At 55.9% G+C, this 22981-nt stretch overlaps 1 protein-coding gene across 3 annotated transcripts; it reads right to left on the bottom strand.

The window, feature by feature from the left end:
• Nucleotides 1–14557: 14557 nt before the first annotated feature.
• Nucleotides 14558–16237, bottom strand: LOC129022802 (protein FAM246A-like). Of its 3 annotated transcripts, none has more exons than XR_008496569.1 (2): nucleotides 15399–16237; nucleotides 14558–15156 (listed from the first exon to the last, which is right to left on the bottom strand). XR_008496569.1 is itself a non-coding variant. In XM_054469052.1 (2 exons), exon 1 carries the CDS (start codon nucleotides 16235–16237, stop codon nucleotides 15554–15556), a length of 684 nt encoding a protein of 227 aa, XP_054325027.1. In that variant the 3' UTR covers nucleotides 14565–15156; nucleotides 15524–15553. The 3 variants fall into 3 exon arrangements, 1 of the variants encoding a protein (XP_054325027.1); XR_008496568.1 differs by having other exon boundaries at nucleotides 14565–15156; nucleotides 15475–16237; XM_054469052.1 differs by having other exon boundaries at nucleotides 14565–15156; nucleotides 15524–16237.
• Between the last annotated feature and the right edge of the window lie 6744 nt (nucleotides 16238–22981).

Below are 22981 nucleotides of genomic sequence, written 5' to 3'. Positions count from 1 at the left end.
AATCATGATTGAAAGACAATATTATTATAGCATCAATTTTCCATAAATTGATCTAAATACCAATTTAATCCCAGTCCAAAAGATTTTAAAATTTATTTGGAAAGGCAAAAGACCAATAATAGCCAAAACAATCTTGAAAATTAATTACAAAATGAGGAGACTTATGCTATCAGATTTCAAGACTTACTATAAAGCTATAACCATCAAAACAGTGTGGCTTTGGTGAAAGCATAGACAAATAAATCAATGGAACAGGATGGAGGATTCAGACATAGGTCCACACATATATTGTCACTTGATTTTTAACAAGGAAGCCAACACAGTTAAATGGGAAAGAAAAATGTCTTTGGCAGATAGTGCTGGAATAAATGGAAATCCATATGAAAACAAAGAATCTTGGCCCCATCTCACACCACACACAAAAATAAATTCAAGCTGAATTACAGACCTAAAGGTAAAAGTGAAAACAATAAAGTTCTTAAAGGAAAACAGAATATCTTTGTGACCTTGGGGTAAGCAAAGATTCCTTAGAAAAGACACAGAAAGCATAAATCATAAAAGGAAAAAGGTGAGAAAATGAATTTGATCAAAACTAAAACTTCTGCTCATTAAAAAGTACCATCAAGAAAATAAATCAGGAAGTTACAGAATGAAAGAAAATATTAACACCACAATTATCTGACAAAAGACTTGTATGCAGAATATATAAACTCCCACAACTCAGTAATAAAGACAGGCAGCAGAATTTATTTTAAAAAAGATAAAAGACTTGAGCAGACATTTTACAAAAGAAGATATATAAGTGGCTAATAAGTGTACAAGAAGTCACTTAGCATCATTGGTCATCAGGAAGATGCAAGTGACAATGAGAGATCACTACTTACTGTCTAGAATGGCTAAGATGCTAAAAGCTGACAACACGAGACATTGGAGAGAATGTAGAAAAGTCGTAATTCACATATAGTGCAATTTGGAATGTAATATAGTATAACCACTTTTGAAAACAGTTTCATAATTTCTTGAAATCTAAACATATATCTACCCTATGACTCAGAAATTTCATTTCTAGCTATTCACCTGAGAAATAAAAACCTATGTCCACAAAAAGGCTGGTAGGAGAATTGTCATAGAAATTGTATCCACAGTAGTTAAAGAATGGAAACAGCCTAGATGTCTATGAACAGGAGAATAACTAAGTAAGCTACAGTATTGTCTTCCAGTGGTATCCTCATGATACAGACACAGGCAACAATATGGATGAATCTCAAAAATATTATGATGAGGGAAGAAGCCAGACTCAGAACGTGTATAACGTGTGATTCCACTTATTCTAAGATAGGCAAAACTATCCTGTAGTAGTATAACTTAGATTCATGGTTGTTTTGGGGTGAGGGTGAGGATTGCCTGAAAAAGTTCTGATTTAATCTACTTTCATGAAAACTGATGAGACAGATTTAAGATCTGAACAGTTCATTGTATGTAAATTATACCTCATGGGTCAGCCTCTATCAGCAAGGAAAGCCAGGTAATAATGTCCTAAAGATGCTCCAAATAATATCATGGCTCCATCACTAAGTAAAAGGGGAGAATGAATATTAGGATGCCAGACCTTGTTCTCAGAGCATCATACATTTATTCATTTAATCTTCACAATGACCATTATTATCCCCACTGGGCTGATGACAGATCTCTGCTATAGGAGGTGTTGAAACTCAATGTCATGGCATATGGAGACTGGTTGAAGGAATCAGAGATGTTTGATCTGGAGAATATAAAACTGAGAAGACTCAAGAGTTGATTATAAATTCCTGAAGATCTCAGGGCAAGGAACCAGAGTTCTTCTGGGTAGCCCCAAAGGGTGGTGCTAAGATCAACGGAAAGAAGATGGTGTCTGGGTCTGGTTTCATGAGAGGAAAGAACATCCTCCAAAGCACAATTAGACCTTCCCCAGAGCCCCACAAGAGTCTAGTGAAGGAGATATGTCTGATAGTATCCCCAGTCTACAGACAAGGAGGCTGAGGCCAGGAGAGATCACATGATTCGTCGCACACTCAGTGACAGAGCCAGGGTGAGGTCTTAATGCTCCTCCCTGGTCACTCAGCCTGTCCCCATTTGAATGGCATCTGGGAGGCAGTAAAGCTCAATGTGGAAACTCTGGAGTCACACACAAACCTGGGTTAGTGTCTTCACCACTAATAAGCTGGGGAACTTTGGATTAGCAAACCATTCTGAGCTTAATTTTCCCATCTGTAAAATGGGAATGATAAAAATGGTAGCTCTCTTAAGACTGAGATGAGGATCAGTTGAGATAATGCATGTGACATAGCAGAACATCTGGCACATAGTAAGTGCTCAGGAAATAATGGTTATTATTGTTTGCCTCGGAGATTCAATCAGTGGCATAATACCTGGTACCAATGACCTTGACGCAGCCTTAAGTTCACATCCTACAAGGTGGGAAACATCTGGATCTTGTGCAATGTTTGCTATGCCAAGGAGGGTTGGAGGCCTAATTAAAATTGCTACTCTGTTTGCATTATCAAATGTCAGGGTTTTTTTTTCTTCTCACAGAGCAAAGATTTTTCTTATCAAAAATCTATTCGCTAAAATGCTAATGATCGTCAGTGATTAGAAACTGCTGCTCAAATTTTGAAAGTTCCCGGTGGGCCTCTCAGACATGGCTTGTAACTTGTCAGTTGAAGAAATGTTCTCAACAAATCAAACTTTGCTGTACATGTTAAAAAAAAAAAAAAGAAGAAGAAGAAGAAAGAAAAAAGAAAAGAAAAGAAAAAAAGAAAAAAGATTTCGTTTCCTTAATGCTTCACTGTACGAGTCCAGTAGGGACTTTTGAGTTAAGTGACAGAGACCACATTATTAGTTGTGGAGCCGGTTCTAATAGAAGTCTCTCAAGGCAAGATAGTCTCAGATAGGCCCCAAAAAACTGCTAACGAAAGCCTGTCAAGCTTATCTTAATTTCAACGAGGGTTTAGTTTGCCAAAAAGAGGCACAGCAAGCAATTTTATTTTATTATATTCTTTTTTGTCCTTCCTCTCCTTTTTCTTCTCCTGTGCCTTCCTCTTCAGGAGGAAACATCTGCAAGGATGTTTCCTGAACGTGTAGCCAAGCATCAGATGCCATCAGCTTGTTCTCCGTGGTCAGACCTGGGTACCTGGGGCCTCCTGGGCTGTGTCTGCACAGCCTCAGCAGAACCAGATGGGCTGATGATGTGGGAGGGTGGGAGTCACTTCACCCTGGGCCCTTAGCTGCTTAGCTGCCCTGGCACACATGGACTCCAGAAATCAAAGGCCTTGCCTCTCACAGGACCTCACATACTGCTCACCTGGTCTCTCTAGGGTGGTCTCCAGGAGACACATGACTGGACTGTGGCGGAACTCTCACTTTGGCCACAATGAAAGATTTGGTGTCCATTTACCTCTTAATGAGGCAGCCCCACTGGAGGTTTTAAAATCCAGGGACACAGTCCTGAGGTGTGTTTGGAGCACAGACTCTGCAGTCAGGCAGGCTTGGCTTGGGCCTAGTCTCAGCTCCACCACTGTGCTCATTCATTCAAGAAATATTATTGAGTACCTATTATGTGCCAGGTACTGTGCTGGGAGCTAGCAATAGCGAACTGAACAAAACAGGTACTGTCCTTGTCCTCCCGAAACGTGCAATCTGGTGGAAGAGACAATAATCAATTAAGCAAATCAACAAATTAAATAATTACAGACTCTGATTAGTGTTTTAAAGGAAATCAATGGAGTGCTATGAGCAATGGTTCTTGAAGTGTGGTCCCCGGACCAACAGCTTCGACATCATCTGGGAGCACGTTAGAAGTGCAAGTTCTGGGTACAAAAGAAAAAATAGAAAGAATGCATAAGATCTAGTATTTGAAAGCACAACAGAGTGACTATAGTCAATAATAATTTAATTGTACATTTAAAAATAACTGAAAGAGTATAATTGAATTGTTTTTAACACAGGATGGGGCTTGAGGTGACAGATACCCATTTACCCTGATGTGACTATTATACATTGTGTGCCTGTATCAAAATATCCTACATGCCCCATTAATATGAACACCTTTTATGTACCCACACAAATTATAACTTAAAAACTAAAGAAATGTGAGTTCTCAGGTTCCACCCCAGACCTACTGAGTCAGAAACTCTAGGGTGAGTGGGGCAACAACCTGTGCCGTAACAAGCCCTCCAGGTGGCTCAGGTGCATGCTCAAGTTTGATGACCTCTGATACAGAATGATGAGGCTGCCAAAAGCCTCTTGACTGAGGGTGGTGAAAAAGGCCAGACCGAGGAAGTGATGCTCAAAGAGAGGCCTCGGGAATGAGGAGGACCCAGGTGAGGAGTCAGAGGAAAAATGTCCCTGGTTGTGTGGTTTTGGACCTCAGTTTCCTTATCTGTGTATTGGGGATGACAATAGTTTCTGCCATCATAGGGCTGTAATGAGGACCAGTGGCTAAAGGGCTTAGCAGGCTTTGCAAAAAAGTAAGCTCGCTGTTAATGATTATTTTTCTTATTTAGCATATGATGCCACCAGGTCCCAGCTCTTGGGGGACCTGCAATACTAGAAAGTGGCAAGTAGGCTTCTGGGAGGCCCAGTCTTCAGAGGTCTGTGCTGTAGTGTCAACAGAGTCAGGACCTCAGATACAAGCAACAAAGCTTCCAGGGGTCTCATTCCAACTTCCACTTGGGCTCCACCCTCCATCAATTTTTTTTTTTCTACTTGCAAAGAACTCCAAAGTACCAGGGATTTTGTGCATTTTTAAAGCAGCACAGATCCTGGTACATCATCCCAACAAGATGACGTGGGACACTTTCATCTTCAGGAAGAATGCTTGGTTAAAAATCAGAGAAGTCCCATCTGTCCAGCCGGTCAGCAGCCATGCCATGAATCTTGCCCGAGAGCCCAAGGTGCACAGTCACTGACCTCAGGGAGCTTGTGACCTAGTTGGGGGATATGAGACACACAAGCAGCTGCACAAAACACAAGGTAGAAAATGCTATTAGGGAGATGTCGAGCATTCAGGGGACAGGGAGATTGATTCCTGCTGGGAGTTTGGGGACACCTTCCTGGATGTACGTTTCCTTGAGGACATCCATCATTTCTTGCAGGAGCTTCCAAGTCTAAAGAGCTTATTATTCCCCCCTACACCACTTGGGACTGTAAATCAAAAAGTCCAGTTCATAGAAATCTTCAATTCTTAAGCAGAGAAGAGAGAGGCTCAAAGTTGGTTTAACCTCCCTGCCAGCCCTTTGGAAGGAGAAGGGGAAGAAGATCTTTGAAAGCTGCCTCTGTTGGGTTTATTTCACAACCAGGAGGTCCTTAGGAAATATCTAGACCAATTCTCCCACTGTAGAGATGAGAAACTGAGGCCAGAGAAGGAAGGGATGTTGCCAAGGTTACCCGCTGAGTCAGGGGCAGTGCTGGGACTGGAATCCCGGCCCTGTGGCCTCCTGTGGGGGGAGGAGCTGGGGCTGCAGGAGGTTTGCCTGCGAACACTGGTCTGGACTTGCTACCAGAACCTCCTGGGACCCCTGTGCTGGGTCTTTCTGCTCTCATCAATTACCACCAATTTTTTGTCCCTGCATCCAGAGCTTAGGCCCACCCAGCTAGAACTGTCTTCTGCCCCAGGGGAGCCAGACAAACGCCCAGAGACTGAGGCAGGGGCCAAGCCTCTTCCTTGTGTACTTCCTGCTTTTGCCCTGTTTCATGGCCTCTGACCACTTCCTTAGCCCTTGCCCTGGACTTTGGCCCCAGAGGATCTGGGGCCATTTTGTGGGGTGGGTACAGTTTCTGTACCTTCTGCTGCCAATGTCCGCTCCCTCCAGACCCCAGCTCATCCGACTCATGCTCCTGTCACATCTCCTCTCCCTTGGCCTGCATGGACCTCTCACCACGTAGGTCCTTGGCTCTCACCTGGCTCTTCTGGCCCAATAAGTGATGCCCCTGCTTCCCATCCTTCTACAGCTTCAGCTGAGCCCAGGAATTCAAGGCTGTCACGAGCCATGGTCACGTCAGTGCACACCAGTGTGCGATCTTTTAAGATCCTGTCTCTTAAAAGAAAAAAAAAGCAAGTAATAAAGATAGGGCAAAACAAAGCAAGTCGACTCCCTGCCACACAGCCTGCCTTGGATCAGAGCTTCCTGCAAACACCTGTGTGGTTTTCCAGGTGGCTCACTGCAGCCCTGTTGCCCACACTCCGGTTGCCACATTCCAGCTGCAGCCCTGAATGTTCTTCCAACCACCTGGGCCCAGTGCCTCCCTGATGACAAATGCCCCTGCCTTCCCGCTGAGCTGGGTCTTCACCCTTACTAAGTCTGAGACGGTTTCCCTTTGGGCCCCTCTGTTCTAGTGACTGCTGGTCAGTGTGTCTCCCCTACCTCACACCAATGGTGGGACAGGCCCGTGTCTGCCATTTTTTGAGATGTGCCCTGCACCTTGCATATACCAGGTTCCCAGCCACAGGGAGCAGTAGGTACAACAGGTGCCATGTCATGAAGGAGGGCAGGCTCCTCCTTCAAAATCTGAGGCCCGGGAGAGCCACCCAGGTCCTGCTCACCACCCAGCTTCAGGGGGGCCTTCAGGCAGGAGGAGTGTCTCCTGGTTCTGCCCAGCTCCCCTGCATCCCTTGTGCCAGGCCCGTACCTGCCTCTAACACCCCTCTGTCTCTTCCTGCAGACGATGATGCTTTTGAGCCTGCAGAGGTCAGCCTGCCAGCCCCTGGGGATGGTGGGAGTGAAGGTGCATTACCCCGGCGCCTGGAGCAGCCTCTGCCCACTGCGGGGGCCTCTCTGGCAGACCTGGAAGACTCTGCCGATAGCAGCAGCGCCCTGCTCGTGCCCCCTGACCCTGCCCAGAGCGGGAGCATCCCAGCTGCAGAGGCACTGCCAGGGGGCGGCCGCCACAGCCGCAGCTCCCTCAATACTGTGGTGTAGACGGCCCGGCCTGTACCCCAACGGTCTGGGAGCACCTGTCTGTTGTCGAAAACACCGGTCCCTGGGGAGACTTGAAAGGCCCCTGTCCCAGCCTGGACGCCGCACACTGCCGCACATCACTGGCGGGCATGCGTGTGTACATAGAGACCACAGCCCGCCTCCTGCCAAAAGAAGTGATGGCCTGCACCGAGCTTCCTTGAGGGCTTCAGAAACATGCATAGCTTTGGATCACTGTCTTCTCCTTTATAAATGGCGGAAGAGTGACAAAATTCATTCAGACCACACATGTTAGAGGCAGGGAATGAAGAAGGTACTGTGGGCCATGGCCACACCTGACGCGTCTTTGGTGGGCCTGCTCGGTGCAGTGCACTGTCCAGAGAGACCTCCTGACCCAGTCTGGGACGGGCACAGCGGGAGCTGCTACGGTGCCCCTTGCTGGCCGCCCTTAGGAGGGGGCCTCTGGACTGTCAGTGTGGTGTAGGCAGTGGGTCTGCTTCAGGGAGGCAGCCTCTTGACTTTGCCACAACGGCTGCACTAAAGATGGCCCCCACAAGCCCAGTTGTGAATATCAAGGTGACCCTGCCCCTGGCTGGGAGCTCCCCTGGGGCTCTGGAACCTGAAGCCCTGAGAAGGAGAGCTTGGAAGGAGGTTGAGCTCTTCACTGTGTCTTTCCATCTGGGCTCTGCAGCCCAGCTCTGCGGCAGGAGGCCTGACCCCACCCCGTCAGTCCCTCCCAGCATTGCTGTGCATGTCTCCCTCAGGAAGAAGCTCTGGAGTGGGGCCGAGGCCCCAGATGCTCTGCTGGGGTCTGGGGACTGAGCTGCCTCCTGTCTCTCTACTCTGGAGCCCTGGGCTCTTGCCTCCTGTTGAATTGCCCCTGGGCCTGGCCCCAGTCCCATTTGTGCCATAAAGGGTTGCTTCATTGCAGGAGGGGTGGCTGAAACCACCATCCTGGGCTGCATCTATCTACTTAAAGTCCACTCCTTACATCACCTCCACTGCTGCACCTCAGTGCCCAGCGGCCGCATGCACACCTCCCGGCCCCTCCTCAGCAGCGCAGTGGCCGGGGGACCTTCCTGGCACCCTTTTGCCTGACGGACCCTGTTGCCTGCTCCTGGGCAGTGGTCTTGTTGCCTGACACAGGGCCTTTAACATTTCTGAGGTTTGGAGATTAAGCGGGTTCTGTGCGATTTTTAGCACATCCATATCTTTTCTACGTTGAATGTCTGGATCTTTCCTTTGTATGTTTGTGTGTCTGTGTGTGTATGTGGCCAAGCGTCTGCAGGTGAGGGTGGCACGTGGGACTTAGCAGGTCAGTGGGGGCCCACTCTTCCAGGGTCATCGATGCATCCTGGGCTGTGCTGAGGCAGTGCTGTCTCGCTCAGTCTTTCCAGACCAGCAGGGGCAGCACCTGGGAGGCCTGGCTGAAGCATGCAGTTCTGTGGCGCTGCTCGGGGACGGACTCCATGCACAGTCCACTTCTTGACACATTCTCACAGTGTGGCTGGAGACCCATTTTTTCCATCCCGTGTGGAATGAGAATCTTGAGTTGCCCACAGACAGACTTGACCTTTGTGCCAGAGCTGTCCAGAGCTGTGAGTTTTGTCACTGAATTGCCCGTCCCTGAGCTTGTCCTGCTGGAGCATGATGCTGGAGGCTGTGTGCGGGCAGGCTTGTACTCCCCTTGGAGAAGGGCTGCTACTTAACAAGGAAATCCTGGCCACAAGAGTCCCCCACTGGCTGCAGAGGACGAAGCAGGAAGCACGTTGTGTATCCCACATGCACTGGGGCAGGGCAGCCAGGTTCCAGAGCAGAAGGCACGTGCATTATGGGTGCCAGGTGGCCAGTGAGGGCCCGAGGACCGTGCAGCAGAGTCCCCCACGGGCCTGAGTCTGAGAGCTCAGAGGGTTCCTGCTGGGCCTCAGAACTGTGTGTGCGGGACAGGGTGGCTGACACAAGACGTGTGGGACTGGGATGCTTCCTTTGGGGACCAGAGGAACATTAGGGGCCGGTCAGACATGTAGGGGGCAGTGAGGAAACGGGGTAAAGTGGACCATGCAGGCTGCAGAGGGTGGGCCTTGGGCTGGCCAGGGGTTGCTGGGTGGCCCCTTCCCCATGGGCCTCCACAAGCACTCAGGCCATTGGCACGTTGGGCCAGGCAGAAGGTCCACATGGCAGGGCTGCCTGGAACACCTCTGCCACTGTGGTTCCAGGAGGCCCTTGGGGGCATGAGGAGAGCTGGACTCGCTCATCTGTCCTTGCACCGCCATCCAGAATGCCCCCTTTGCAAGGCCTGCTGCAGCCCCCAGTCTGACCAGCAAGTCCCGGGGTCACCCTTGCTGAACCTTGTGCTCCAGGGGTCCTCCTCCCCCAGGACCACCTTGCCACGGTTTCTCAGAGCCCAGGTGCCCTCTGACCTGCCATGTGGAGGTGGGATTTGATACTGTACATTGTCTTGATGCCTGTTTTTTCATGTTTTCCTTTCATTAAGGGTTTTTAGTTTTTGGTTGGGTTGACACTAACTTTTCTTAAGATGCTGTGAGAATCATTTCATCCAAATGCCAAATAAACTTGTGTTCTGGAAGAGGCATGGTCAGTCCTTGGTGTGACCCCCACGGCTGCCACAGGCTAAGGTGGAAGAGGCTGGGTACCCACCTTTCAGCAGAATGCTCCTAGGGTTTGCAGCCCTTGCAGGCGTCCATCAAACCCCCTGAGGACCAGGCAGAGCTGAGCCTGGAGCCCCCAGGTGGGATGTGCAGGGAGAGCAGCAGCCCTGAGCTGCCTACAGCTATCCTGCAGCACCCAGCCCTGCTCAGGGCATTGGCTGCTGCCTTGGCAGGTGTTGCTGACATGCACAGGATCCACATAGAGGCAGGGCTGCTTGACACCATCTGAGAGCTAGCATGGGACGGGGTGGTAGGGCAGAGCTTGGAACCTGGCCATCAGCCCCATTTCCTCTAAGCTCCCCTCATCATCCAGGTGGCTGGAAACAGCCCCTCCCTCCAGTCCAAGCCACCTAGTGTTACAAAGTAGCCTAGGTCCTCTGGGGCCTCTTCGCTCATGTCCAGCAGTGCCATCTCTAGGTCTCAGAGGGTGGGGGTCCAGGAAGTGTGATTGCATGCACTGCTCTGGGGGCACTCCAGGTGTGTATACTAGGGGGAAGTCCTGCGGCCGGACACAAGAGGGGTCAGGGTTAGGAAAGGAACTGGTAAGTCCCTTGGCAGGGATGGGAGCCTCAAGGATGTGGCCCCTCATTTTTTATCCCATCTGCTGGGGCAGGAGTGGAGTGGTGGTGTTGAGTCCCAGGTGCACAGGTCACTGTCAGCACTCTGGACAGAGCCCCGAGCCCTGCCTCTGGGTAGGGGCTGTCTTCCCATCCCCAATGTGGGTAGGGCCCTGCTCTCTGGTGATTGGAAAGAGGCATGGGGTGCAAAGAAGTCTCCTCCTCTGACCTCCTGCAGGGCTCCGTCTTGGCCTGGATCCGCAGGGGGCCTGGGTAGGAGGGAGGCTGTGGTCTTGGGATAGGGTGGCAGTTCCGGGCCCACAGTGGGGCAAGAGACATCCTACACCTTCCTCCCATCCTTGCCCCGAAAGTCATGGGCGCTGGGGTCCAAGGTGCTCTCACTATTTGACCTTTCTTGCTGGTGGCTTTGGTGTGTCATTCTGGTCCCCAGCCTCTGCTTCCTGGACTGTAAGTGGGGATAATAATAGGTCACCCCTCCCCTGCAGGATTAACCTCAGCGATTGTTGCTGGCAGTCAGTGCAGCCCTGGGACCAGAGCACACCTGGGTGAGTTTGGAGCACTCGCTCTCTTCCTGGTGGCCCTGCCTGGGAACCGACCCCTCCCATCCTCTCCTCAACAGCCACGCCCCTAGCCCAGCAGCCTGGCTCCTCGGTCTAGCCACTTTCTAGTCCTTCCTAGCTGCAGCTGCCACTGAGCCACGCGCGCCCCTGGCATCAAGCTCGCCTTGTGGTGCAGCTGGTGTGGTGCAGACTCTGAGAGTGAGCACCAGGACTCTGCCCGTCTGGTCTCCAATCTACCCTCTTGCCATGCTCCACCACCCCTTAGGTCTTGCCACTGGGAGTGGGGAGGGACTGGGGAGAGAAAATACTGGGATAGGGGTGACAGGAGAGAAGGTTCTTCACTGGCCTCCCCTGGCCTAAGCCCCTGGCCTACTTCATTCTTGGACCCCAGCTGATGGGATGGGGCTTGGAGAGGGCCCAGATGACTGGCCCTCAGCTCAGCCTCCTGCCCACTGTCTCTAGAGGGCCTGGTGCTACGACTCCCAGGACCCCACGTGCGGTGAGGACAGAGTGTCATGTGAGGCTGTGTGAGATCAGTCTGTGTCCTGGGACCACCAGAGCATGTGCCAGTGGTGCAAGAGTGGCCAAGAGACAGTCTGCACCCTGCACTCTGTGCTCTTTGCAGGTTTCTGTCTGTAGTCCTCTGCCCCAGTAGACTAACTGGGCATCAGGTGCAAGTGCGTGACTGTCCCCCTGTGTGTGAGTCTGGGACTGCTGTGATCACTGGTCCCGAGTCAGTCAAGGCTGGTGTGCCTGTTACTGTGGCCAGCCCAAGTGTGTGCAGGTGATAGAGGTCCCAGTGTGGGTGTGCAACTGTGTGCCGGAGACCCTTCCGCCTTCATCTCACCATGGGGCAGCCAACCAGGAGACTAGATGGATAGGTCAGATGCAGGGTACAAGAGAAGGGGGGCGCTGTGACCTGTTCAGGTGTGGGGGAAGCAGGCAGCTGGGTTTCCTGAGGCTGGGCTATCCTCTGGGTGTATGGGGGCCACTCTCTGCTGCACCCCCAGGCTGCCTCCCTGACCCCACCCCAAAGGCCCCAGTCCTTGTTCCCACAGTCCCCACCCACTGGAAGAAGCTGGCCCCTGCCTGTGGGGGCCCAGGCCAGTCCCCCATCGACACTGACCTTCACAGGGTCTGGTGGAACTCTACCCTAGGGCCGTTCATCTTCCAGGGCTATGACTCAGCACCTCCAGGCCCTTGGACCCTGGAGAATGACAGCCACACAGGTCAGCACCCTGTGGTCAGGACCCCTCCTAGGCAGGGGCAGGAGCCCCACACAGGGCATGAGAGCTCCTGCGTGTACACAGGGACCAGGACCCCCTACACACGGGAGCTGAGACACCCTACAGGGCCAAAAACCCTCCACAGGGGCTAGCTTCACATGAAAGGAGCATCCTCACACAGCAGTCCAAATGCGCCCTCTATGTAGGTGCCAGGTCCCACCCTACAAATCACAACCAGCCATGGCCCCTGAGGACCAGGAGTCAGGGTCTCTGGCAGGGCCAGGATCCCTGACCACACACAGCTGGGCTCAGAGCCCCACCCCAGGAGGGCTGCCCTTTGCCCTCTTCCATGCCATGCTGGGTGTGGGGGGGAGGGTTTCCCCTGCAGTCTGTGGAGCTCTGCTCTGCTGACCAGCAGGAGCCCTGGACACCATGGGTTCCATTCCATGGAGGCAATGGGGCCCCACTGGGGAGCAGCCTGGCCTGAAGAAGGGCCTCTGCTCATACCCTGTGCCCTAATGGCAGAAGGTGGGCAGGTGTTGAGGTAGAGAGGGTGTCGTGTGCCTCCTCCCCTTCATTGCTACTCTGAATGGACCCTGATCCTCAGAACCACCTGGAGATTTGGGAGGCTGGGCTGCTGTTGCCTGTCTACCGCGCACTGCAGCTGCACTTCAACTGGTGGGGGGGCCCGAGGCGAGCAGACTCGGAGCACAGCCTGGACAGGCAGCGCCAGGCTATGGAGGTAGACTCGGGCACAAGGTGGGGTGGCCGGAGTGCTCCCACGGAGGTGAGAGAGAGCAAGGTGGGGGCAGCTGGGTATCTCCCACGATCTGTGCCTTCCCCCAGATGCACGTGGTCCACAGTAACACAAAGTACCAGAGCATGGAGGAGGCGCCACACCATGGTGATGGGCTCCAGTGCTGGCCGTGCTGCTGGCGGTGCTGCTGGCGGTGAAGGCGGGGCTGTGATTCTATGTATGTTTCCAAAAAAGGGGTCCATGGGGATCCTGGAAGTGGACAGGCCAGGCCTGTGGAGTCTGTGCGGGGATCTCTAGGGGCTATAGGATCTGTGTGGGAGGATGGGGCGGTGGGAATGCCTGAATCGGCAGGGCCAGTGGGGGCGAGAACCCTCCAGCCCATTTCCCAGATGCCAGATGCCTCCTGCCGCTGGGAGCCTCCTGCTTAGCGTACCCCAGCCGAGTTCCCTCTTCAGAGACTCCCCCACTCAGAACCCCTCGCACTTGGAGCCCCTCCCAGGAGCAGGACTGTAGCAACACCAACTTCTGCGCCATAGTGTCAGGCTTGAGGAAGGTGCCTGAGCCGGGTGAGGAGCCACCGGGTCGTTTTCCGGCTCGGGGAGCGGGGGTTGCTGGGGATGGCGCCAGCAGGGCACGGGGAGGCTGGTTCCAATCCCCCTCCCTCCGCTGCCCGGGGATCTCAGTGAATCTGATGTCCACCTTCCCGCTGGCGTCGATGCGGCCGAACACCTCGAGCTACTATCGCTTCGCTAGGTCGCTGACCCCGCCTGACTGCGAGCGCGCGGTGCTCTGGACCGTCTTCGAGGACCCCATACCCATCCGGTGGGTGCAGGTGGAGCCACCGTCCCCCCTCCCCCCGACACCCCTCACCGGGCCTTGTCTGGCTCCTCCCGCAGGGGCTGCCCCTCTTCCACCCCGTTTTGATCTCTTTGCCCTGCACCCTCAGATGACCCTGTTCCACACCGTGCCCCAGGCTGGACCCTCCCACTTTCACCCCATACCGCTCACGGATAACTTCCGCCCACAGCAGCCTCTTGTTTTTTTTTTTTTGTTTTTTGTTTTTTTTTTGAGACGGCGTCTCGCTCTGTCGCCCAGGCTGGAGTGCAGTGACGGAATCTCAGCTCACTGCAAGCTCCGCCTCCCGGGTTCACGCCATTCTCCTGCCTCAGCCTCCTGAGTAGCTGGGACTACAGGTGCCCGGCACCACGCCCGGCTAATTTTTTGTATTTTTAGTAGAGACAGGGTTTCACCGTGTTAGCCAGGATGGTCTCGATCTCCTGATCTCATGATCCGCCCGCCTCGGCCTCCCAAAGTGCTGGGATTACAGGCGTGAGCCACCGCGCCCGGCCCACAGCAGCCTCTTAAGGGGCACGCAGTATTGGCCTCCCCCAGAGCCTCGGTCCCCGCAGCAGACCCCCGCTCTTCCCCCACCCTAGCAGGTGTGCACTGTGCTCTGATGGGCCTGGGGCTCAGCTTGTGGTTCTGTCAACCGTGGGCGACCCTCCATGTGAAATAATGAAATAATGCACAGAGTGACCTTAGCCTAATGTGGCCTGGAGGGGGTGGGTGCGTGAGCTGGCGCGGTCCCCCACTGCAAGATGGGCATTTCCTGCCCTAATCCCGCTGAGGCCTCAGTGTGCCTGTCTGTTCCGTGGGAGCCCTCTGAGTGACCCTCTCCTACCTTACCAGAACCCGGGCCTCTCCAGGTTCCTCTCAGAGGGAGAAGGGCCCCCACCCTCATCCTATACATTGTGTCTGAATCTCCCGGTCAGACGGAAGGAGAAAATGTAGCAGTCAGAAATTCCACCATTAGACCAAGATTACATTATTTTATTTTAAAACTAAGCTGGGTGACCAACCCAGGGACACTGTGCTCTGCTAAATGATGACTCCAGCTACATTTCCCCAGGCCAAGAGATGAGAAGCTGCTGGCTCCAGGCTCCGCTGCAGGCTGCCCTGGCTGAGCCGGTGCTGGGCACCGTGGAGGGCTGCCTGGTGTTCCGAAGCCATGCCCCAGTGCCTCCCTGGGAGTTCTGCTGTGGAGTCTGCGTGGAGGGTGACTCTGGAGAGATGTTTGTGTCCAGGTGGCTGCCTGTGGTCTGGCCAAGTAAAGGGGTGAGTATTCTTGGTGTCACTGTCCAAAGCAAAGCTGGGTCCACGGGACACAGACTAGGTGAGGCTCTGTGCCCAGGTGATGCTGTCCAGTGAGAGGGGGGTTGCAGTCAGAGTGAGGCTGACCGGAGGCCGCTGTCCAGGTGGGTGCCGTGTGGAATGTGATTACATACTGGTTGACACCGTCCTGAGGGACATCACCAGCTGCGTGTCTCAGCCGCCCTGTGTCCCTGGGTTCTGTGCCCTTGTGTGTGGTTTGACACTATTCCAGTGCGTGGAGACCCTGCCTCCTCACTGAGACCTTGAAAGAAAAAGAACCTGCAGTCACTCCAAGGAAGGGGAGTCTCGGCTGTTCCCCTGGAGGCTGACCCAGCCCTGACCCAGACCCAAGGCCCAAAGGCCCAGCTCTGAGGTCCAAAGGGGCTCCACCCCGTTCTCTAGCCGGACTCAGGCTCTGGCAAGGACCCCGGCTGCCATCCGCACTCCCCAGACGCACGTGGCCCACCCTCCGCCCGTCCCACGCCCACCCCCTCCCTCCAGTACCTGAGCCCTAACTGGCGGCACCCGGGCACCCTTCTGACTCAGAGCCACGCTCCACGAGGGGGACCGATCTGCTCACTTGCCCCGTCCTGGGGGTACCAGAGTAGCCAGCGCGACGCCTTCCGCACCTCGCCTAGGCTGCCCTTGTGCGGCCGCCCTCAGTCCCCGCCACCTTGCGGGGCCCCAGGCGGCACTGGCATCTTCTTGTGGTTCTTCCTGGCCGGGGCTCGGTGCGCTCCGCCTTCTGCTGGGCCGTCCGGGGCGTCGTCTGAGGGCCTGGAGGCGGCGACCAGGGCGCTCACGGTGCCGAGCGTCCGCAGCAGGGTCGGGCCGCGGGGCGCGGCGCGGGGGACGGCGCGGGGCTCGCGGCGGGCAGGCGGGGACGGCGGCGGCGGCAGCAGCAGCGCGCGCAGGGCGTCCAGCTCCGCTCGAAGCTCCGCGCGCAGCGCCTCAATCCCGGCGCCCAGCTCCTCGCGCACTGCGGCCAGGCCCTCCTGCAGCCGCCGCTCGCTCACCTCCAGGACCCTCGCCGGGTAGGTGGCCCCGCCGCGGGGCTCCCCGCATACCGAGCACACGGAGCCGCGGCTGTGCGCGCCGGTCCTCTCGCCCGCGCCCGCGCCCGCCGCCCCGGCCCCCGCACGCTCCACCACGGACCGCAAAGCCGCTTCGGCCCAGAGCTGGCCGCGCAGGCGAGCCCGCCGGCCCGGGGCTCGGGCGTCTTCCTGGCCCGGCCCATTGGATTGCGGCCCCGGGTCCCGCCGGCGGCCCGGGCCGCGCCGCAGCACCTCGGTGGCTCTGTACGCACTACGCGCCTGGGCCCACGGGCGGCCGGGCTCCGCCATCCGCCCTGCTGCCTCCACCGCCACCAGCGCCCGGGATGGCCGGGAGCCCCAGGCTGCAGCCTAGCGACCGCTGGGGCCCAGGCGACGCACCGTGGAGGGGGCCCGCGGGACGGCTGTGGGAACGACCAAAGCCCTGGGGGTTCCGGCCTGGGGCGCAGGGAACCCCTGCAGGGCGGGGTCCCGGGCAGCCCGGTTCCCAGGGGACCCTGCGGGAACGAGGACGTTGTGGGCATGGCCCAGTTTCTGGGCATAGGTGACATAGAGCATCGCCAGCCAAAGACCAGGCACCACCCGCTAGACACAAGTCAGGAACTGAGCTCACATTTTACACTGGAAGCTACTGTCTCCATCATAGTCAAGGGAAGGCCAGGAGTGGTCGTGGACCCCACAGCCCTTTTCAATGGCTCAGGGCGACGTCCTTCCGTAGTCCAGGCCATTATCCCCTCACCCTGTCCCCTAGTCCACACAGCTGGAGGAATCCATCCAGGTGGCATCTCCAGCCCCAAGCTGCTGGCCCTTCCATGCGAGCTCTTCAGGGTCTCCCTTGCTCTCCAAGGCGGCTCCCCTAGAGCCTCTGGAAATCCCTGGCCATCTCAAGCTGGGTTTTTTTGTTTTGTTTTGTTTTTATAAACAGGATCTTGCTGTGTTGCCCAGGCTGGAGTGCAGTGGTGCAATCATAGCTCACTGCAGCCTCTGCCTCCTGGGCTCAATCGATCCTCCCACCTCAGTCTGCTGAGTAGATGGGACTACAAGTGTGCACCACCATGCCTGGCTAATTTTTTTTAATTTTTATTTATTTATTTTTATGTAGAGATAGGGTCTCACTGTGTTTCCCAGGTTGGTCTTGAACTCCTGGCCTCAAGTGATCCTCCTGTCTTGGCCTCCCAAAGTGCTGGGATTACAGGCATGAGCCACCATGTCCGAGTCTGTCTGTGTCTTTAACCTCCTCTAATCCAACAGTCTTCTTCATCCTTCTGGGTCTTTGCATAGTTCCTCTCCCCCCGACCCCTGCCATTTTCCTAGTGGCTCACACTTTTCCCACTTGGGTAGGGAAACGTTCCATGACCGCCCCGTCCCACACTGGGGACCTCGAGCCCCTCCTCCACAGCACCCTGTATTTAAATGACTCTGTTTTCCATCCACCCACTGTGGGGTCTCTGAGCCCAGGGCTGGGTCATTTCTCCTGGGCCGAGTGTGGCACTAAGCATGCTGAGTGCTAGCCTTCAGAGAGGCCAGGCCCGGGTGGGCCCCAGGACACAGCTATCAGTGGCTGTCTTGCCGTGGAGTGAGTGGATGAATCAGCAGGGCTGGGATCCTCTCCCATTTTACAGTAGGAGGCTGGGGAGAGGAGCTGGCCAGCCCGTCCACCTCTGCAGCCTGGCATCTGAGGCCCTCATGGCTTCCCTGCTTCCCCTGCAGCCCTTCCACCCTCTATGGAGCCCTCACTACTGCACCCTATTCCTTCTCACCCCAGTGCCTCTGCATAAGCAGTGCTGCCTGTGGCCGCCACAGGGCCCTAGGTACGGGCAGAGAGTAGTATCCCCCACACAGCATGCTGTTCTCCCTGTACCCCCAGGGGCTAGTTAGCAGGCCGGGTGCCCTGGACCCTGGGGCCTCCCTCAGCAAATTGTGGAGGGTGGCCTGGCATGAATCCAGGCGGGTCTGGGAAGGGACATGGCAAGACAGCCCCTGGAAGCTGTGTCCCTGGGTCCACCGGGGTCTGGCCCCTGCGGGTCAGTGCACATGTGCATGTGTGGGTGGGGGGGATTGAGGGGACCGCTAATACTGTCCTCAAGCAGCTGCTGAGGAGAAGGCTGGGTCCCTCTAGTCACCTTCATCCACTCAATCACTCCCTGCAGCCCGTCTCTCTGGAAGGTGCAGGAGGAGGTGAGAGTTGGGCACTCTGTCAACCCCTCAGACTCCCCCATTCCTGCTGAGTCACCCATCCTCTGGGACCTCCAGCATCTGGCTCTACTGATCCCTAGAGCCTCATTAGCCATTCTCTCCCTCCCCCCAGTCATTAAAACACTGCCAACAAGAGAGCCCTGGGTTCTTTTCCCTGCTGGAGATGGGCTGTGTGACCCAGGGGCTGTGCCCTCTTTGAGCCAAGTCTTCACCTGTGAAATGAAGAGATCTCTGAGGTCCCCAGGAGGGGTGACAGGGAGGCCTGGATGGTGGAGAAGGTGCAGGAGAGAGTCCAGATTTGCAGAAAGAGCTGTTAGTTTTGTGATCTCTGCCTGGAGGTTTATGGACAGGCTGGAAGAGAAGCTGAGCCTTTGCAATGAGTCCAGATTAGGGCTTGTTCCTGCAGGGGCTACAGATGTGGGGGCTGGCACATGTGGCAGAGGGTCCCAAAGTCATGGGCACAGAGAAGACAGGTTGGCAGGAGCAAGGGCAGAATGGGAGCGGGGTCCTGGGGACCCTGTTGGGCCCTGAGGAGGACCGCAGAGGTGTCGGTGAGGGATGGACAAGCAGGCGTGTCAGCACAACTCTGAGCCCCTGAGCTCAAGTGCAGAGATGGCCATGAAGCAGATGGTGGGGACCCTGGCTTGAGCTTCATAGGTAGCGGGGCTGGGGTGGACACTGGGGACTGGCGGAGAGGAGATGGGGTGGGGGCTGGCCAAAGCAGTGTGTCCCTCAGGGAGCGTGGCAGAGCGGGGCGCGCACACAGGTCTGCTCTCCAGTTCCTCCGGGAAGTTCCTCAAATTCAGCCAGCCCCAGCTGCCCCTGGCACAGAGGAGCTGACTGAGGCTCCAGTGCAGGGCCTACTCCTTCCCCTCCTGTTCCCTTCAGTGTGCCCTGGGCCAGGGGCCAGGCACGGTGGGGGTGGGGAGGCTGGCTGTGCCTGTGGGAAGCCACCAGCTCCTAGGGCTGTCCCTGGGCCCAGGCTGTAGCTCTGTGCATGCAGACGTGTAGGCTGGGTGGGCGACTGGCCACCTTGCCCCTCAGTAATGCATTCACAGTGGGGGGTCAGAGGAAACTCCAGGGCTCCTCTGCTTAGCTTGGCCAGGGGTCCCGATGGGGCAGTCCCTCCGTGTGACTTAATTGTCATCCCTTTTGTGCTCTATGGCTATTAAATAAAACTTGGCAGCCACCTTGGCAGGAGGTTTTATGTCCCAGAGCCCAAGGGTAGTTGGGAGCCAGGGGAGCGCTCAGGGCCATGCGAGCTCTGTGTGTGGGAGGGGGCTATGCGGGCCTCTGAGAGGCGCTGCAGGGACCCGGCAGGGCAGGAGTGGAGGCAGAGAGTGTGACTGTAGCTTCACGGTCATCAGAGCGGATGTAGAGATGCAGGCAGAGTCTTTGAAGCTGGCTCAGGGGTCTGTGTGGGGAGGGGGCACACCCAGCAGGTGCCTGAGGGTAAGCAAGGGAGGCAGCAGGGTCTTGGAGCTGCCTCCCAAAGGTGGTGGGGAGCCCCAGGAAGAGCAAGGAACAGGAGCAGCCGGCAGGTACAGCTGGTCTGCCCTGAGGTCCTGGACACACTGGTCGGGACAGGAAGGCTCATCTTGGAGCTGGTCCTGGAGGGGCCATGTGGGTCACGGCCCCTGGCCCTCTGCTCAGACCACAGAGCACAGGACACTTGTCCAACCTTTGCTGTGACTGTGCTGCTTGCTCTGGGAGCAGCTGCTGCTGGGCCTTTGGAGGAGGAGGGAGGTTGGCCTGGCTGGGGCCCAGCCCCTGTGCCCAGCCTCTTAGAAGGGGAGGTGATGGTCCTTTTAGGCCCCAGGAGTGCAGGCTGCATAGTGGGGCCTCTGTACACATAAGCTGGCAGGTCTGGCTTGGGCTTTGCTCAGGACACTGGGTACTGGGTTCTGGGTTCAAAAGCCTCATGAAAACACCTAGCCTCAGTTTCCTCACCTGTCAGGACTAGTGGCTGGCTGGGAGGGTGTGTGTTACCATGGCAGCGGCCAGCTTAGTCTACTCTAGGAGACCTTGCCTCCCAGACCCCTGAGCTGACCTCCCCAGAAAAGTGCCCAGCATGCAGTAGGCACATCATAAATACCTGTCTACTATCGTGGTGAAGTGAGTGAAGACATCTCGTTAAAGATGACATTAAAGAATAGGGCATAGGGCTTGCCATTCAGTAGGCACACAGTACATGATGGCTTTGTTATTTCCAGTCTGGGGTTGTCTTCATGCCTTAGTTTCCCATGTGGCCTGATAGGAGGGGCTCAGTTGCTGGGCTCGCTGTGTCTCTGTGCGCCTTGCCCAGAAATGCCTGAGGAGGGGCAGGGTCCTCATCTCAGCCACATCCAAGGGGTTCCCAGCCCTCTGACCTCGAGGAGTCGTGGGAGGCGAAGGCTGCAGCCACCCTGCAGCAAACACAGGCTGGGGCGGGAAGGGGGGTACAGAAGGTGCACACAAGGGGCAGGGGGCAGGGAGAGGGTGTGCACATGGGACCGGGGGAGGGAGAGGGTGTGCACATGAGGTGGGAAGGGAGGGAGAGGGAGTGCACATGAGGTGGGGGAGGGGGAGGGTGCACATGAGGTGGGAAGGGAGGGAGAGGGTGTGCACATGAAGTGGGGGAGGGGGAGGGTGTGCACATGAGATGGGAAAGGAGGGAGAGGGTGTGTACATGAGGTGGGGGAGGGGGAGGGTGCACATGAGGTGGGGGAGGGAGAGGGTGTGCACATGAGGTGGGGGAGGGGGAGGGTGCACATGAGATGGGGGAGGGAGAGGGTGTGCACATGAGGTGGGGGAGGGAGAGGGTGTGCACGTGGGACCGGGGGAGGGAGAGGGTGTGCACATGAGGTGGGAAGGGAGGGAGAGGGTGTGCACATGAGGTGGGGGAGGGGGAGGGTGCACATGAGGTGGGGGAGGGAGAGGGTGTGCACATGAGGTGGGGGAGGGAGAGGGTGTGCACATGAGGTGGGGGAGGGGGAGGGTGTGCACATGAGGTGGGGGAGGGAGAGGGTGTGCACATGAGGTGGGGGAGGGAGAGGGTGTGCACATGAGGTGGGGGAGGGAGAGGGTGTGCACATGAGATGGGAAAGGAGGGAGAGGGTGTGCACATGAGGTGGGGGAGGGAGAGGGTATGTACATGAGGTGGGGGAGGGGGAGGGTGCACATGGGACCGGGGGAGGGAAAGGGTGTGCACATGAGGTGGGGGAGGGAGAGGGTGTGCACATGAGGTGGGGGAGGGAGAGGGTGTGCACATGAGGTGGGGGAGGGGGAGGGTGCACATGGGACCAGGGTAGGGAGAGGGTGTGCACATGAGGTGGGGGAGGGAGAGGGTGTGCACATGAGATGGGAAAGGAGGGAGAGGGTGTGCACATGAGGTGGGGGAGGGAGAGGGTGTGTACATGAGGTGGGGGAGGGGGAGGGTGCACATGGGACCGGGGGAGGGAAAGGGTGTGCACATGAGGTGAGGGAGGGAGAGGGTGTGCACATGAGGTGGGGGAGGGAGAGGGTGTGCACATGAGGTGGGGGAGGGAGAGGGTGTGCACATGAGATGGGAAAGGAGGGAGAGGGTGTGCACATGAGGTGGGGGAGGGGGAGGGTGCACATGGGACCGGGGGAGGGAGAGGGTGTGCACATGAGGTAGGGGAGGGAGAGGGTGTGCACATGAGGTGGGGGAGGGAGAGGGTGTGCACATGAGATGGGAAAGGAGGGAGAGGGTGTGCACATGAGGTGGGGGAGGGGGAGGGTGTGCACATGGGACCGGGGGAGGGAAAGGGTGTGCACATGAGGTGGGGGAGGGAGAGGGTGTGCACATGAGATGGGAAAGGAGGGAGAGGGTGTGCACATGAGGTGGGGGAGGGGGAGGGTGCACATGGGACCGGGGGAGGGAGAGGGTGTGCACATGAGGTAGGGGAGGGAGAGGGTGTGCACATGAGGTGGGGGAGGGAGAGGGTGTGCACATGAGATGGGAAAGGAGGGAGAGGGTGTGTACATGAGTTGGGGGAGGGAGAGAGTGTGCACATGGGACCGGGGGAGGGAGAGGGTGTGCACATGAGGTGGGGGAGGGAGAGGGTGTGCAGAAGTAGTGAGGAGGAAGGAGAGGGTGTGCACATGAGGTGGGAAGGGGTGTGCACAAGAGGCGGGGGGGAGGGAGAGGGTGTGCACATGGGGTGGGGGGCACCAGGCTGTGGCTGCACCTGGACCCTTACCACTCCCGCCCACCCCATGGAACCCCCTCTGAGCCCTTACGCCTCGGCAGGTGGGGGTGAGGAGCTTAAGTATAGGTCTCTACCCAAGATTTGCACCAAGTCATGTCAGTCACTGGTGTACATCCTTGTAACTGACACCCACATCAAGGTCTTTCCTCTACATCTTCCTGTCTCAAGATGAGAACGCTTGATGGTGGTTAATTATTCTCTTATGTTACGTGTTTACTGGAGTGTGTGATAACACATGAAATAGCACATAACATCTATGTCAGCCAAAAGCATAAGGACTGCCTGTCTACCCAACCAGCATTTATCCCTGTATCAGCGCAATGCTTCACTCCCTTGTCTCCAGATGGGCCTGATTTGTATGTTTCTCTTGCTTTTTGTAGATGTTTTTCTAAGTATGTGGTATCTTGAAACAGCATAGTTTGGCTTTGAGTGTCTTTAAGTGTTATAAATAAAAATGGTATACTGTATTTTTAAAGAATTCTTCTAGATTAATATACTTAAGTAAAAAAATGGTATTCTGTGTACTGGCTGGGCTTGGTGGCTCACGCCTATAATCCCAACACTTTGGGAGGCTGAAGTGGGCAGATTGCTTGAGGCCAGGAGTTGGAGACTAGCCTGGCCAACATGG

This window comes from Pongo pygmaeus, chromosome 23 (genome assembly GCF_028885625.2).
Source record: "Pongo pygmaeus isolate AG05252 chromosome 23, NHGRI_mPonPyg2-v2.0_pri, whole genome shotgun sequence".
NCBI lineage: Eukaryota > Metazoa > Chordata > Mammalia > Primates > Hominidae > Pongo > Pongo pygmaeus.
This window is presented reverse-complemented; position numbering and strand designations above follow the sequence as displayed.